The sequence below is a fragment of the Falco peregrinus genome, chromosome 11, assembly GCF_023634155.1.
Source record: "Falco peregrinus isolate bFalPer1 chromosome 11, bFalPer1.pri, whole genome shotgun sequence".
NCBI lineage: Eukaryota > Metazoa > Chordata > Aves > Falconiformes > Falconidae > Falco > Falco peregrinus.
In genome coordinates, this window is record NC_073731.1 from 23,091,288 (window position 1) to 23,109,264 (window position 17,977).

At 39.5% G+C, this 17,977-nt stretch overlaps 1 protein-coding gene across 1 annotated transcript in view; it reads right to left on the minus strand.

Annotated features, from left to right (window-relative positions):
• Positions 1-17,977, minus strand: part of PTPN14 (protein tyrosine phosphatase non-receptor type 14) — a 118,694-nt gene that overhangs the window by 40,670 nt on the left and 60,047 nt on the right. Inside the window, exons 4-5 of the mRNA XM_027788480.2 lie at positions 2,958-3,055; positions 665-732 (exon numbers count right to left, since the gene is read on the minus strand). Coding sequence (XP_027644281.2) covers positions 665-732; positions 2,958-3,055 — 166 coding nt within the window. The remainder of the gene's footprint in view (positions 1-664; positions 733-2,957; positions 3,056-17,977) is intronic.

The window sequence follows — 17,977 nt, forward strand, 5'->3', positions numbered from 1 at the left end:
TCTAAGATAAAGCCAGCCTTAACCTCAGCAGGCTTTTTTTCCCCACCTCTAATCCATCCTCCCAGAGAAGTTCAATGTCATGGACTGCAAGTGCTTGGCATTTGTGATCAGAGTCATTAGTGACCTAAACCACCTCCCTCAGCATTCAAGTTATTTGCTGGTTTCCAATGTAAACGTAAAACAAATGTACATCACAGTCCCTGGAGAACATTTGGAGAAGACTCGATTCATGCTTCGCTTCAGTCTAATAGTCAGTTGATGTAAATTCACATTCTCTTGAGGAAAGGCTGCATGATTTTTCCTGTGACACAACACTTAGCATATGAGCAGCCCTCATATCCTCTTGTTATGTCATGGTACTAATACTACAGTACTGCTAGTAAACACCTTTTTAAATTGCTGCAAATTCTTTTTTGATTCAAAGTAGTACATTTTTTTTTTATTGACACCTATTCCTAGTAAAGGCTTAAGGAAGTGAAAAAGGCTAAATTTCCATAGCATCTATTCATTCAGATGCAAGCAAGTATATTGAAGGTTTTGGGGAGCAAAGTTTATTTCCACTATTCAGGCACTGGTGCTTTTACTCTGTTATCAACAAAGCCATCTCTGAGGCATGGAGAAATTACTCATAAAAGACCACAAAAGAAGGGGATAAGGAACTCACCATAGGAAACAAGACATATTCTCGGAGGAAGTCATGAGATTCAAACTGATTATAGTCTCCAAAATCCGCTGGAAAAAACAACACAGTTACTCATTTTAGCATCTTCCACACGTTAAGACCACACTCAGCCTTTGCACAGATGCTTAATTTCACGTGGGCAAGCTCTCTCTGAAGCCACAACTCAGCACAAAGATTCCTGCTTGTACTTAAGCTTTTAACACGGAGGTCTGAAAATAACAGTGTTATTACCAGAGATCAAACAACAGCCACCAAGTAATTTCTTTCTTTTGATCTCTGATATTATGACCATTTGCAGTACTTAACCATCAGGAGTGTAAGAGTTCCTTTTTCTGTAGCCTTCACGAGCTAACACCACGATCTAACAAGGCCGGGATTGCTCAGCCTCTTTAAAAACAGTGCACATTTCTGCTTCTCCAGCGTTTCCAACCCTGACCAGGCAAAAGCCCCAAAATTTAACCTACCTCTGTTCCAATTCTGTACGCAACTGTACAGAAGATGCTTGATCTTACAGCTTAGGAGGTTAAAATACACTAGCCAATTCTATTAAAAATTTTCAACAACCAACATGACTTGCAGGGGGACAGGGGAGGTCTCATCCTTCTACAGCCAACATAACAATACAAGCACCGTGTCATTTGAATTGACTGGACCACATATTTCTTTTTTCTTTTCTACTCCTTCTACATCTCTTTAGGAGGTACTCATCTCCATGCTCACATGCATATGTGAGGCTGAGGGTTCTTGTCTAAATGTCCTTGTAACTGTGAAGTTTTGAAAATGCTTCCTAAAGGCTAAACTACGTTAAAAAATACAAACCAAAACCTGTATTTATCTATCTGCTAAATACACAACAGCTTATATCAAAAGAATATCTTGCCAGGAGGTTTTTATTTTATATTAATTGAACTGGATAAAACGCCATCTACAAGATTCTCATATTATAGAAGTTGGAAATCCCCACTATAAATCATATTATCTAAACATTCTTTCAAAGCTTCATAACAATTTCATGTATTGCAGGATGCCAAAAATGCAGTTTCATCTTGTTTTCACCTCAGAGTTATGTTTTAGCATAAACAGAAAGAAATAAAAATGGACATGAATCAAAGTCTGTAAGTTTAAAAGAAATAAGTATTTCAAATATCTTCAGTTGCATCACATGCAAAGGACAGGGAGTAATATAAGGTCAGAATAAAGCAAACAGGATTAAGTGCAGTGTTCTGATGCAAGTCTTTGAAATATAATAGATTACATGGAAAATTCAGAATAAAAGTGATTGCTTTAAACTGATTATAAAGACTGACTCTCAAAATCAGCAAAAAGCTCCAAAAACACAGGATGAGTGAAACACATTCAGTATCTACTTAGCCCTTACTTACACACTGGAACAAATTCATTTACCTAAATTGCAAAATTCAGTATGGAACCTTATACATCTATTTTCCTTGAGCAATAAACATTTCAAGATTTGACAGGAAACACTTTTCCTTCAATTTTAAACCAAGAAATAAGACACTAAAATGGAATTTCTATTGCTCTAAGAAAGATCATATTAGCATTACTCTCCATTGAACCTTTAATTTTCAAGACTCAGCTCTTCATGTTTGCTATTTATGTATACACTTCCTCCTTCCCTCCCATCAGAGGATATGCCCAGAGTATGGCTGTTTAAATGCTACCTTAGTTCTCAGAGTCAGTTGTGGATAGACTGAAACATCCTTTCCCCAAATACAGGGCTTCTTCCTCTGCCCATACACATTATATGATCCCACTTTTATTGATGTACTTAGGAGGCTCAGAATAAAAATCACATTGTAAGTAGTAGTTTATTATTAATTTATAACTCACATAATTATGGTCATGTGTTCTTTCATACTTCAGATAGCACTATACAGCAAAATGAGTTTTTAATTAAAGGCAAAATTAAAGCTGCTGCTATGCTCTTTGATGTAATTGCATTTCAAACCAGAGAACGTGAAGCAAATTCATTATTGCAAAGCACTCCGTGGCTGGGGTTGGAAGAACTGGAGTTTTGTTCAGGTTCACTTATATGGATTGTAGAAATAAGAAAGTTGAACGCTGTGATGTGGTCCATCATCCCCTCCCTAAGGGCATTTCATCAACGGCAGTCTACCTATGCACTATAAATCAATAGAAGACCCAGCTGTTGTCAGTAGGAGTCATACAAGGCCTTAGTTAGTGCCCAGTCAACATACAGAACAAACCAAAAAAGCCAGTGTTGGAAAAGGGCTATCAGGTGAAGTCATCTTACCTTGCACTGCCAAACCAGCTAGTCGAATTCCTTGCTCCAATGAAGAAAGTAATCGGCCATCAAGAACATCCTTTTTCACTTGTAGGTAATACTGATATCTACAAACAAAAAAAGGAACACAAATTAGAACATCTATATGTTTGTACATTTTCTACAGAACAAAAGACTGCTTGCTGAAAGCAAGAAAAACTCACCACAAACAGGTCAGGCTGTTAAACAGCCATCTGTACCTGGCTTCAGAAGTTCCACATTACCAAAACAAATCAATGTGATCCCTACATGTGCAATGCTTCCAGGTGGATGAAAAGGAAAATAAAAAGTTCTAATTTGCATTCCCTAGACCACACAGAAGAGGGACATCTACTAGGAATACCTCCTCCCTACGTTTTGTAGAGGTTACTGAAGACCATGCAATCACCAGTACCAAAAGAGGCTGTTCTATATTTCTTCTGTTGTTTTTGCTCCAGAGTTAACATTTTGATAGAAGAAACGGAATTTTAGCAATATACTTTGGCCTACTGACATAACTTTAACTGTGGCCCATATGAAGGTTTTTTAAATTGGCATCTCTCATCTGTAAGGATAACTTAGATACACAAATCAAGCAAAACCAGATTCTAGTATCATGCACTTGCTGATCTGCAGTAACTAATCGCAAGACAAATCGTTAGCTTTAACCATAGTAACAAAACTCGCACGTTTCACCTTATATCTGCAATAGAGTAAATTATGACAAACAAGCAGCTTTCCATGAAAAGCTTAAGAAGTTACTGTCTCCATCCGCGCATCCCTCCCATCTGCTGAACTGGACCAGACCTACAGCAGAATTGGCCAATTAGCAGGGATACGTACCAATCCCTCTGGGATATCAGGTTAAAGTTCAGTGGAGACAGCTTCGTTATAAAGTTGAGTTACAGTGGTATAATGATCTCATGCCCATCAGCTTAAACATTTGATGCTGACACATATAACTCAGCTGACAAGCAACTCCTCATCACGCCTGAGCCCAAAGATAGAGGCACTGTACCAGTGTAGCCACAGCCTGTGTGTGCACTCAGCCTCGTGCACCCAACCCCCAGACCTGCAGATAGTAACTGATGCGCCTGGGTGACCCCAGTTAGGAAATCCCCCCCAAAAAGGGGTTTCTCAGGCTGTGACCAGACATGCCAGTCTGGCTGCAGCTGAACCAGGTTATAAGGCTGCCACTCCAGCTGCATGCCTGCTCAGCCCCCAACACAAAAGGCATCTGCTTAAAGGGTCATGGATTTAAAAAACGTAATTGCTTGAAATAAACTGGATTAGAAAGAAATGATACACAAGCATAACAGCCAGTCTCAGAGACTGCAAGCTCTGCAAAGCAGACAGCAAAGAGTGGTCAGAAAGGCCGGGGGCAGTAAACTCCTAACTGGACCCATCTGCAACCAGCACACCACATCTGACCTTACCTTTGAACTGTTGGGAATAGCAAAGAAACTTCCTAGTCTTTTTTCGGAGTTTAAGTCACCTTCCCAGTCCCAACGGGAAAGGAAGAGCCACTGTAGCATCACCCATGTTACACAGGGACTGCACTGCCTTAACTATACTCAGAAACATTACCGTTTAATTCTGTGCGGAGGCATTAGAAAATACCTACGTGCTTCAAAACCAGCATAACCCAAAGCCATGCTTTGAGGGCTATTCATCTAATGCAGCATTTCACATTTTTTCTTCAGTTAACTCTTCCGTCAGTGATGTGAGATGCAATAACTTGCCACTAGACAGCACCAACGCTCTGACCAGACCCATACTCCGAAGGCAGCAGGGTGTTTAGAGGCTCCAAGCACTGCTGGGCACAGAAATCCTCTCAGGGAAGGCCTCTGCACATATTCTTCAAGTTCCCTTCAGGGTTCACAATTTTTACGTGTGTGTAAAAGGTAATTGTTGGGTTACTGGTTTTAGGCTTCCTCTTCCCCTCTCTCCCCCACAAAAGGCTGAAGAACATTCTCAAACAGGAAACATATAATCTAAAATGTTTATAGAGTTGGCTTTCTCACAGCCTAACGAAGATTAAAACCTTAGGAGGTTTTGAACTTTGATTGAGAGAGGCAGTGTGAAAAGCATACGGCTGCTCAGCCTAAGCCCTGTGCTTCAGCCCCAGGTTTCACAGTTGCTCGTTCCAAGAGACAAATTAGCTTGTTTCCACTTCTTTGCAATGACTAAATCCCAATTCTGAAAATGCACAATGCTTTCACAGAAGCTTGACATAAGCTGCTTTATCAAGTATGCAGGTGAGCATTTGCTGAATCTGGTCTTCAAGACTTGTAATCCCAAAAGCAGGCTATTTATGTCAACGCTACATATGTATGCACGAGTTTCATATTCTAGTCTGACAGAACAAAAGTAAAATCCACGTCTGCCGTAAAGTTAGAGCTATGGTTAAAACAAAGTTAGAAGACTATATCAAAGTCAAAACAGTGTAAAATCTTACAGTGACATCCTAGCTTTACAGAAGTCAAGAATGTCACCAGCTTCAGCGGAGCCATTTCAACCACAGTGTCTGCAGAATTATAGATAAACCATAGAAAGGATTATTTAGGTAAGCATCGAAAAAAATACAGCGTCAATGTAGTTACTGTAGTATCAATATTATGACCAAGACTTTCAAAAGAAACAGTGATGTGGAGTTTTAGTCACAATTTTAGTTGCCAATAATTCAGAAAGATTAAGACAGCAGTCAGCACCCATTTTATGAGAAAGATGCCCATTTACAGATGTTTCATCCTGATTGTCAGAGCCAGGTCATATTTAAAAATCTTAATGGGGACATTCCACAGTATTATGGTACAGCAATGCATTTATTAATCCTGTAGCAGAATAAAAGTTTAGGATTTATATATTGTAGGTTGACATGCTGCAAGAGTTTAACAGGCATATATAACTCGTGCTCTGACATGAAGTGTATCCATCAGGAGAAACCTCATGGAGAAGGCTGGCAGCTTTCACAGGCAAACACACTGAAAAGTGGTTACCTGCTGTGGCTCTGACACCTTTTTCAAAGCAAGCACCAAGGTAAACTGAAGACGACTGAGGCAGAAACCTACGGTCCGTATCAGCTTCAACTATACTCCTGGACTGACAGTGACAAGGGTCACACACCTAAGGTGTCCCCTGATGTCTCCTTTCACTGTGGCCACATACAGCACGAACTGGGATATCTCCTTTCACAGGGCAGGAACTGGAGTGGCCAATTCCACTGTCCAGGAAGAGGAGGAGCATACCCTGGAGGAAGCTCTGCTAGAAGGCTCTAATAGCTCTGCCAGCCACAGATTCATGGCTCAGCCATGCTGCAAAGCTGTGGTCAGGCTCTCTGCCCAGCCAACGGAGAGGAGAAATTGGCCCATATTCTGTCAAGGATCTGAGGCTCCTCCATCTGAAATTACGTTAAATGCTGTTATTATGTCACTATGCTAGCTAAGACTGCTCTCTCTTCGCTTGGATTGCAAAAGTAGATCTATAATTTGAGGGAAATCAAACATTTTTAAAATGATTCAGTTATAGATTCACTGAAGAAAGCTGTTTCAGAACAGCAGATAAAAACATGCATTTCATAAGCCTCCTATTAGGTGGTTTAGTTGGGAAAGCATATGGAAACTGAACAAAAGAGAAGTTTGCAATCTGCACCCCCAAATAACGAAAGGCAAGAAATTTGAAGTGAAGACTTACAGAGCTTTAATCACAGAGCCATTCTGGCATATTAGGGGAGTGCAGGGCAGAAGAGACACCACCATAGCCAAGTGGGCTGACAGATGATAATCTCTCACCTTCATTGCTCACTTTGGGTTAAATGTTTTTAACAGAGCCATTGTGCATTCAATATAATAAAGGCTGCTACAGTTTGCCAGCCTGTAGCTAATTCCAAGGGGAATGGGAGTGGACAACAAGTCTGAACAAAGCCATAATTATAAGGATATCATTTCCCACAACTCCATTTAGCCAACACAGAAAACATTAAAAGTATATTTGCATTTATTGCATCAAAAAGCACACTTTTATAAAGAAGATAAGCTGCAACTGGACAACTGAAGCAACATCTGACCTCTGGAATAAACATCTGCATGTTAGTAATCCATACTACATCAGAGGAGAAAAAACCCAAATAGTATTAGTAAGCAGGAGATAAGGGTAGTGGTTTAAAATTTAATTGCAAGACCCAGATTCAGACTCAGCTACAGCTGTGTAAATGTAGAGAAATTCCATTTGCCCATATAATTCTGCATAGACCTCCCAAGATCATGATTCATGTTTGCTCTCCTGTCACTTCAAAAAAGAATGTGGGTGTTTGAACAGTGTCACTGAATTCCTGGTACCCTTCCATCACCACTGTTTATCTCCAGATGTATAACCTCTGTTGTTGTTTTATATATGCAGAAAATAATTCAATTTTGCTGATTTCCATTCTCATCAACAACCAATGTTTTAGATACCACAAGCCATGCCAAACCTGGCCTGATCAATAGTGGAAGTGAGACCTTTGTCAAGAAATTAAAGGGTGGTTTACGAAAGTAAGAATATGGGTTAGTTTTACAGAGTAGCTGCATGGGTGCAGTGCATCTTCACAATTTTCCTACCAGTGACTTTCACAAAGAAACACAAGGCAAATAATTAATAATCAATATTATCAGAGCCAGTAGCCTTAGTAATCAAGCAACATCCAACTCTGCTAGGAAATGAGAGAATGAGAACAGAAAAAATGGTGCGCACTGCCCTAGGAATTTACAATCTAAATATATACTTCATATACATACACAGATCTATATATTTATACAAAAGTGACAAGATCAAGATAATAAGGATTAGTACTGTTTGAATGCTATACTGTGATCAGTCTGGATTTTTGTTATTTTCCCTAGTCTTTCCTTCAATGTACATCATGAACAGGAAGGGTTTGGAATATACTCATTATCTCTAGTGCAGCAGGAAACACTTTAATTTTATTTAAAAAAACAAAACAAAACAAAAAATGGTCAGTGTGTTTTTCTGGAAATATCAAGTTGGTATGCATAGATACATTACAGTTTTAATACCAATAAATATTTACCTTGAGTTTATCTGAAAATACACAAAGCACTACAAAACATGTATTAATTACCCAAGAGGTACAATTCCTTTAAAATAATTTCTAATGATGCAATTACTGGCATGACTAACTTTTTTTATAACTCATCAGGCACCTTTCTGGCATCAAGCCTATCTATTGGATAACTGCATAGCTATGTAGTTTAACTTCTCTGGAATAAAAAAAAAAGAGAACTGCTTTACTGTTTCATAACTCCAAAAATAAGAAGTCTCTAAGACTCACAGGAGAAACAGATTGGCCCACAAGTGGTTTAGCTCAAGACCATTCAGCCCTTTTCCAACTTAAAAAAAAAAATTACAATTAGAGTACAATATGATCTTCTAAAATTAGGGACATAACAAAAGCCTCACTGAATCACAACAACAGTCTGAGTCAGCTCATTTGGATTTATAGTGGTATGGTAATACACTTCTGAGCAGACGCTGCAATGTATACTTACACAACAATCTGCCCACAGGGGAAGCAGTTTCTCCAGAACAGAGGCCTTTTTATCACTTACTAAAATTATTTGAAGCATTAGCTTTGATATCGATGTGTCTATTGTTCATCTCACACCTTAAAATCTGCCATGATCTTCGCTTTGATACTATTTAGCAACAGGATTCCACAGATAGCTATATGCTACATTTTAAAGATAAATCCATTTTTTATTTTAAACACAGGGTCTTTCAATGTTTTCTCAGACTTTGAGTTAGATAAGCCAATGATTCAGCTATTCAATAAGCAATCAAAGGAACTAATTGATAATGACCAAAAGGTTGTTTTTATTTATTTATTGCATATTTGAGACAATCAGAATACTTAACTCTTACTGGTTGCTTTTCTGAGAAAAACATGCTTTCAGTAGCATTAATGATCATTAGCCTAATTGTACGAATAACAGTATCTGAGGCACATGGCTGGTGAAGTTACTGGTGTAAACTTGGGAGGAAACCAAGGCAGATTTGGGAGATGTAGGTTTTGTTCCCAAGTGTCAACCCAGAGCGCTACTTACTGGATGATTCTTATTTCACATGGGTCACTCAACACACCTTAACAAAACTGACTGCAAACTTGGACTGGACTTTATATGGCAAGAAAGAAAGGCAGGCTGGCAAACAAGACTGGTCTTTTCAGATACAATGTTCTGTATATTGGCAAAGATGGTGTTATGATTTCTGGGCTTGAGCATGCCGAAACACATTTTAGATGTAAGGATTCAATCAGCACATCTTAATCTAAAGGCACTTTTAAAAAAAAAAATAGGTACATACATTGATGATGTCATTGTCAGTAACGCAGTGCTAAGGCCTTGTCTTTGCCATTGTAAAAAACTTAGATGGTGGTGATAAACAGAACATCTCCAGCTTGCTCCTCTGGAATTTCATCAGCTTCTCTCCCAGTAAAAGTCTGATGCTTCACAGTACTAGACAATAGCTATTTATCTGGGATTTGTGGTAGAATATAAAAAGCAATGTCTGTGCTTCCACTACTAAAGGGTAATATTTTTGGAAGGGTATTATTGAGAAAAAGTCTACCACACCCTGTCACAGATCTTTAGAAAGATCAGCAGACTTGCCAGAAACAAAAGGGAAGGAGACGAAAGAGCCTTTGTCACACATGCAGGAAAAAATTCCTTCAGAAGCTCAAACTGTCAATGCCAATAGTAAAAACACAGTCATAACAGTTTCTAGGGTAGGAACTCCTTGATCATAACAACCTTATAAAAGGTATGTCAAGGTTAGCTTCAGGTAACTACAAAATTAGGTTGTTCAAAAGCAGCATCCAACTGTCTACATCCTGATTTCCTCCAGCAGCAGGATGGAAAACATGACTGAAACTAAAAATAAAATAAATGAAATTCATGGAAAGATTTGTGTCATTCCTTTTCCCCTTCCTAATGAGACAGAACAATGCTGGGTTAGCATCATTTTCACATGTCGGACGGAGGACAGATCAAAACAGTTTGTATCACCTACTTCCACATCGTTCAATCTCTCTCTTTAAAAGCAACAGGGGGAAAAAATGGAGTTTGGCTAAAACAGGCTAGTTTTGCAATGATGGTCACTTCCCATTTGTTTTAATATGCAACTTGTGACCATAAGGAGAAACAATACATTGTTCTATGAGCTGCAGTGAGGCACATAATGAAAGGCACGCTACCATGTCTGACCAATGAAGTTCCTACCAAAGACTAATGTCTTCCAAAGGTTCAGGTCCAGCTACACAGTGAACTCCTGGCCAAGGGTACTAGAACAGGAAAACCTTCACGCACCTAGCACTGCTTAGTTGTTGTTTGCCACCTCTGTTTCATCAGTTTACTACTTTGTTCATTTGCATGCATTCCCCGAAAGACAGATCTCCACCTCCACCAATTCTTTACACAACTGGCAGATTTCAAATGTAAATGCAAAGTATGAGCATTTGAGGAGCAATAAGCTTTGTTCCTGATGTGAATCAGTTAATGAAGTAAAATTCCTGCAGTAAAATTGAGCATTCATAAAAGAAAATAATATATGTATTGCAGATGGACATAGGACTGTTTAGGAAGGTAACACACTGTCTATAAACTCTCACACATTAACAGCTGCTTCCAGTATAGCCTGGTATAAAAGCGTTGTGGCTCTTTGGTGTCCAGTGTTAAATGGATGACTAGTCAAACCCTGAACAGTTAGACACGAGATAACTAGATAATCACACTTAGCATTCTTGTTGGCAGCAAAACAGAGCCTGAGTTGTAAAGAAGTGCTCCGTGAGTATTCTTTTCCTGCCATTTCTGATGGGCCATAAGCATGGACATGCACCCAGTCCTTGTTGCAGCCTGTAGACATGACACAAGCCTCCCAAAACACGCACTCCTTCCGCGAGAGGCTTAGCCAGTAGGTGCAGCTTAAGAGTATCCACCAATTTCTCTGTATTTAAAAAGGAACCCCCCAACCACAACAGGTCCATCCTCTGTACTTGTACTTTTCGTAAAAAGTGTATTATAATTTTTGGATACTCTGAGTTCAAATAAACCCATGAACATAAGGTTAAACCTTAAAAAAAAAAAAAAGGCCAGTAATGGCATGCTTTAGCAAGAAAGGAAGGCATGCCACAACCTGATCCTGATTTTCTGCCCTTGAACTCTTGAATTAATTATAACAAATTACAGGGAGCCCCACTACAATTTATAAGCACAATAAACTCCCTTACAACCACCTATAATTTTATCAGAGTTAATCCAAATACCTAAAGAATTATACAGCACAAAACTCCCAACATGCCTTTTACAGTAAAAAAAAAAATAATGGAGGAAGCCATATTCTCTTGTCTTCCGAGCCCTCTCTCTCAGCAAAGGCTGTTTGGTCTCTGCAATCTGAAGTCCAGCAAAGCCAGTCCCTGATGACACCACCACAGCATTCATCCTTACAAAGGCTGGACTGGGATTGCAAAAGCAAACAAAACAATCAAAAACATATAAAGTGAAAAAATCTGTATTGTAGTGTTTTCAGCTGAAAAACAGCACTCAATGCAAGCATAAATATTACATGGAAATGCTAGAATTAAACGTTTGGGAGTGAAAAGTTTTAGCCACACATCTTTGAAAAAAGCCACGTATCCATCTGGTTTGGGTTTTAAGAACATGCTAAAAGCATTATTGTTCAACATGGCAGTCCTATTGATTTCAGACTACTCGCAGAGTTAAGCTTAAATACGCGTTCATGTCTCCTGAACTGAGCAAAACGCTTACACTTGGCTACAGAGCTCCAGAGGTTACAATATAGGAGATTATTTTTTTCCTTATTAGCTTCACTTTCTTTTTTGGTCTTAAAAAAAGGTAAAACCGTAGAACCAAGTCAGATACGTGAATTGAAGCAATGCCACATACTGCTTTTCATACACAGATCTCAAATGCTGTAGAGGAAGATCAGTATTCTCATTCTCCCACCCTAAGTATTCTCATTCTCCCACCCTATTGCAAAAAAAAAACACCCACAAACAAACAAAAAAAAACAACAAAAAAAAGAAAATAAAAAAGAAAAGTATCAGTAAGAAAGCAGGGACCTGAAGAAGGATACGACTGCCATAATGGTGGTAACACTGGACCTAAACCCGGGTCACCTCCTCATCAGTATGGTCCACAGGTGAAACAGATATCAAAGCCTATGAGAAAAAAATATCTCTTGCTAAATTTCCTTCAGCTTTTTGCGCAGTCTGCAAGAAAAAAAAAATATCAGTACTCAGTAGGGGATTTTTCTGAGTGCAAACACACAAGGTCTTACACAACTGCTGCCTCCACCTTCACCTTCCTACTCATATGGTGTTCCCCATTCATATGTAGGGTCTCATGGCTCTTTCTCCTCACCCTGGGCTGTGTGCACCAGAGGCAGCTATTGCTCTGCTGTGGGACCCTCCGAGTTGTCAGGACTTTTGCATGCAAAACCACCACCTGGCTTGACAGCAAAATCAGAGGGACAACACTGCGGGGTACCACTCTGTACCACTGCAGAGCGGTTCTACTAGCCATCACCCCTCCCTTTGCTGCGTGGCACAAAACATGGCTCCAACCATGAATAGGAGCTCCAACCACATATAGATTCCACCTATATACAGGCGCTCAACAATATGACTTGGCATGCAGCCTCTGTGTCATCTCCCCCTTAATTAGTCACAACCTCAAAACACCAGGTCCCACATACAGAGAGCAACTCATGCCCCCAATCCCTTAGATGGTATGGAAGTAACAGCAGCTACGAAGATTCATCCTTACAAATATGAAAATAAGAGCCATAGGTATGTATGCTGAAGACTACTAAACCTCATGAGGAAAGAGGAGCACAAAAAACTCTGTTTATCTTCTCTGGTTTGCAACCAGGAAAGTTTTCAGCAAAAATGAGATTAGACCCCAGGAAGTTAATAATAGCTTTATTCATATGTGTTGACTCAGTTCAAATATGCTGTTCCCTGCCCTGAAAAGAAAATGCAGCTAACCTTCAAGCTGTCTCCACTGTGGGAAAAGGTGGTTTAAGTTACATATGGAAGCAATATGAGTCAACAGTTTGAAAATTCTCCTGGTAGCCAGCCAGGTTAATGGCCAAGCAGGTTAGAATATCATGCTAGAAAAATGTGGTGAGTTAACCAGAACATATGTATACTCTAGCTTATACTCTGCAACACTGAAAACAAGTAACTTCTTAAAAATTGGGGTAAGTACAGGCATAACTCTAAACTGTTCTTTGGACACAAAACAAACATGAAGAGTTCCGACGGCCCCATACTCTCCAACCTCCATTATGCCAGTTGGAGTAATAAAACTTATTGTATACACCCCATAAACCCTGTCTCATTTTTCAATATATATTTTAAAAATTCTCCTCCAGCAGGGCTCCAAACTCTGAAATGACACAAGTCCACCAGCCTTTTCTGGTTAAATGTTGTACTGTTGTGCACTGATGCAAAAGCTGAACAGAGTGCACACATATACTAGTGAACAACTGGTATGCATATGTAAGCATCCAGAAGCACATCACCAAGTGATTGGTTTGTGGGTGCAGACCAGCATGCAAGTGTATTTAGGTGTTACTTTATTCAAAGAGCACGTGAACACGTTCAAACTTATAGAATGTATGCTTAACCTGAACTTTAAAAAACCCAATAAATGCTCTGGTAGACTGCAGTGAAACCATGTTCATGAATTTGTGAAACTTGTTAAAAAAAAAAACCCTATGAATAAAACCTTCAGGTAGTATTATCCCAACCTCACATAATCAATGTCTGAGAAAGCTCTATTGGTTTAGTGGAATTTTACCTTGTAGGAAGCTAAAATCCAGTCCATTCACTACTATCTTTTACAGTAATCTGCCCTGGTAATAAGAAAACGCTGCTTGAAATGTAACACAATGAAGTTGCCACCCATCTATAGGTTGTCAGTACAATAGCTCATACTCCTCTGAAATGATTGTTGAAGCACCATATTAGCAACTACTGCCAGCAGAACCAGGAAACCTTGGGTTGTTTCCACCTCCCAAAGAGCTTGGTGACCCTAGTGTTTCCACAGGAATCGTTGAAAACTGTCACCCCACACATCAGTAAATCATGCAATAAAATCATGGCCCAGGAAGTTCTAACATCCCAGTGAATGCAACCCTCCAAAAGTGAACACAGGTCTGATAACAACAGGGTGTTGCCAGAGAAATATGTGAATCACTGCCCTGTTGGGTGGGTAAAGTAGATCCATTTCATGAAATGAATAATTATTCTTTGTAAAAGCTTCAAAAACAGCTGAAGATATCAAGTGCAAAGGCAGCTGCCAAAGATAAAACAGCGAACCAGTGAACATCTCACTGCACAGGAATCTGCCATCTTCCAACACTGAGATTTCTGCCAAATTCTTGTTGAGATTTTCAGCTGCATAAGGGCCTCCACACAAATGCTTCTTTTAAACACATTCAGAGACTTCAGGATTGTATTGACATCCAGTTGCAGCCCCTTTAGCTTTATACCCTGCCAGCAAGGCAAAAAAATATTAAAGGTATTCAGCTCCCTGAAAAAAGGGTACATTTAGAACTAGTTTGCGTGGTTTGTGTCTCAGCTATAAGAGAAGAGGAAGTTTGCTCCAGCCTGCAGTACAACCATCAAAATTCATTAAATCTATTTGAAGACTGGCAGTGCTACTGTAACCAAGATTTACACTGCCTACTGAATTCTCAAAATTTAAAAAGCAGTTAGAAACCCCAGGCAAAAAGCACAGGTCTCTCTGCTCACAGGTTACCGCTACTGATTTGACCCTCTTTCTGATGCTGTTGCCAAATTTCAGACATCTACCTGGGACTTATAAATAGAAGACCAGTGAGCTGCCATTCCCTTTTCAAAACATGCAGTAGAAATAATTAATTACCTGCAGAAAATTATGCACAACAGAGGAATCCTAAATCATGCTGTGGAAATGCCCATTTTTCTCAGTGATTGCAAAGGAAGTCTACAGCAACCTTCATTCCTGAGACTTCATCAGGGGAAAACTACATGACTGAGGTAGGATCAGTCTGCATCATGCAGTATATCCCATAGCAGCCTGCACTTCCATAAGGAGAAGCTGCTAGTCACCGCTACCGCATCACATGGGCAGATAAACAGGAGAATACTAACCCCAGCCTAGGTAACATATTCATCTGTCAAAACAGTGCCTTAAACTGCACCGGGAGACAAGTCAGAAGCAGCATACCAATCTATGAGGTACACCATAATATTCACGTTGTACACAGTGCTCCTTAATCAATGGGCAACCTCATTCTGCAATGATATACACTGCTACTGCACCTTAAGGGAAAAAAGGCAGTCAAGCACTTTGCAATAGTCCACATGACAATGGCAGTGAGCGGCACAGCTCATAGATTAGAAGAATGATCCTTCTCATCTTCATTTGAGGACATGCATAAAGGCTGATGGGCACTTCCATGACTCAAGCAGCTAGGGATGACAAGTGTTTTCCATTTTTCCATTTTTCTTATCCTTTCTCCTTTATATCAAAAAAAATGAAGAGAACATAATTTTTTCCTACGGAAAGCAAAATTGCTTCATGACAGTAAATATGTTTATAGCTATTATACTAAAGTCTCATAGAAGAGGAAGAGAACAGACATTATGTATGCAGTCATTTTCAAAATAAGTCTCAAACTCCTCACTGTTACCCACAAGCGAGAAATTAGAAATAGATACTTGCTGATATAACTTGCTCCTTTCTTCTGCCTAAAAATCTGACAAATAGATTCATAAACATGCACAATGTTTTCTCCCAAAAAAGCTTTGCTTAGTATGACTCTAATGTAAGAGGTCAGAACCAAGCTCTGAGAAGGTGGGCAGGGCCTTGGTAGGGCGATTGCAAGTGAAGTGGATGATAAGCTGTTCCTCTTCTATAGGTAACCAAGCATCATTTGGCCTTTCTTTTGAAACTGTCTCATTTTACACAAATGTTCTTTCTAGTTGATGAGCAACAAGAGTTTATTTTCTTTTTCTCTGTGTTCTCCTTAATTACAGAGCAAAAAGAAACAGTCCTAGTACCATCATGTCACTTGTTTGATCCTAGAACTCCACAGGCTTGTTTACTTTCATAGCGTATTAAAATATGGGCTATTTTTAGGCTGGCAAATTACTTCTTTCATCTCTTCTATACTGCTACAAACCAAGACCTCTGCGCAACCTACCAATTCAGAGGGATGCCTGTATATACAACATTTATACTGATATAATGTAACAACACACCCACAAAACTGAACTGCATCCACTATCACACTTACCAAGTGCTTCCGGACCCTACCTATTCTTACTTGTGACCAATCCCAATGGGAGACATGACTAACACCACCTAGCAGCTCAAAATCAAGCCCTTTGATGCACTGGAAACATTGAAAAGACAATGTAACAGATGCCCTGAAATGCTGCCAGTTTTCCAGCACATAGTAGCATTCCCAGTTGAAAACAGTATTGTGGTTAGAAATTTTTTAAATGTAACTGCTCCACAGCAGAGCCAAGGAACTACATTCCTTCTGCCTCTGCTGCTGTTTCACTTTTTAAGGTACAGGAAAACCTCATCAGCTATGGTAATCTCTTCTCAGTGGTCTTCCTAATGCCAGCAGTAAATGAAAGAAAGAAAAAAGAGATTTTTAAAAACGTATCTTAGCTTTAAAGGAGTTCCCTCCCGGTATATGTGCACCAAGAAATAAAGAGCTACTTCACCCCCACGCTTAGTGAGAGTTAATTTAGTTCAAATTATCTTTTCTCTTCATGCAATGCAGAACATCGTGAAGTCTAAATGAAAGGAGTAATTCTGCCTTACAGGGAAGGGAAAAAAAAACCCTCTATTTGCTTTTAGTTGTGTCTGGTTTAAGAAAATGACAATATACCAACAACCTTCAGGGAACAAAATCCATCAAAACTGATCCTATTGAGAGTCATTCCAACAGCCACCACAGCAGAAGCTTCTTCACTAAGTTTACAGAAACCTCCAGACCAAAGCTCATTCTTTGCTCCAGAGACAAGGCAACAGATGACCAGTGAATCCCCTGTCCATCATGGTCATAGCAGTATGCTCCCATCCATCAGGAAACATTAGACTTAAATTTTAATTCTACAGAATATTATTTCTGTTTTATTAAAGTTTCATTTCTAAACAAAGGCTATTTTTTATCTCTATATCCCATCTTAAGCTTGACAGTCCTTGAGAGTGAATACCTAGCTGAAGGTTTCTTGTAGAGTCTTCAAGTGTGAGTAGATCTAGCTGGGCCTTCTTCAACTGTGAGTAGATCTAGTTGTTAAATGCAACTTCTGACCAATCCTCCGGCTGTGTAAACAGAAGCTTACTATCTGTACACTCACCCTCTCACGTTAAGACAGCCTGCAGTTCAAAGCAAGAAGGATGCAACTTTCCATTTAATTTCAAAAAGTAACTTGCAGTTTTCATGAAGTTGTTCTACTGCCAATTACAGCAAGATTAAAAGTCACTTTTCAGCACTATTTAAGGTAAGCAGCTACAAACACAAAACAGGAACAGGGGACACGTTCAGATCATACAAGCAGACTTTCACCTGTTTTTCCATAAACACACACATACGAAATGGGTACTGTTAACAATACAGCCGAGAATATGCAACCATATGTGCATGTGGCACTGGGAAATCTAACTGGGGAAAGCCACGGGCCAAGGACAGGACTGAAATGGAAGAGAACATGCTCCAGGTTATCCCAGTGATCCACATAACACAAGTGTTGATTGCCGGCAGTGGTAAGGACAGCTTCCTCACAGGCTGAGAAACAAAACGCAGCAGGTGTGACTCATCCAAACACATAGCTTCATACACAAAGCAAGCACTTCACAGATAAAAACAGAAGGCCAAATTTCTATCCTTTGCACCATTTCAACTGTCAGATATATGTGATATCACAGAAT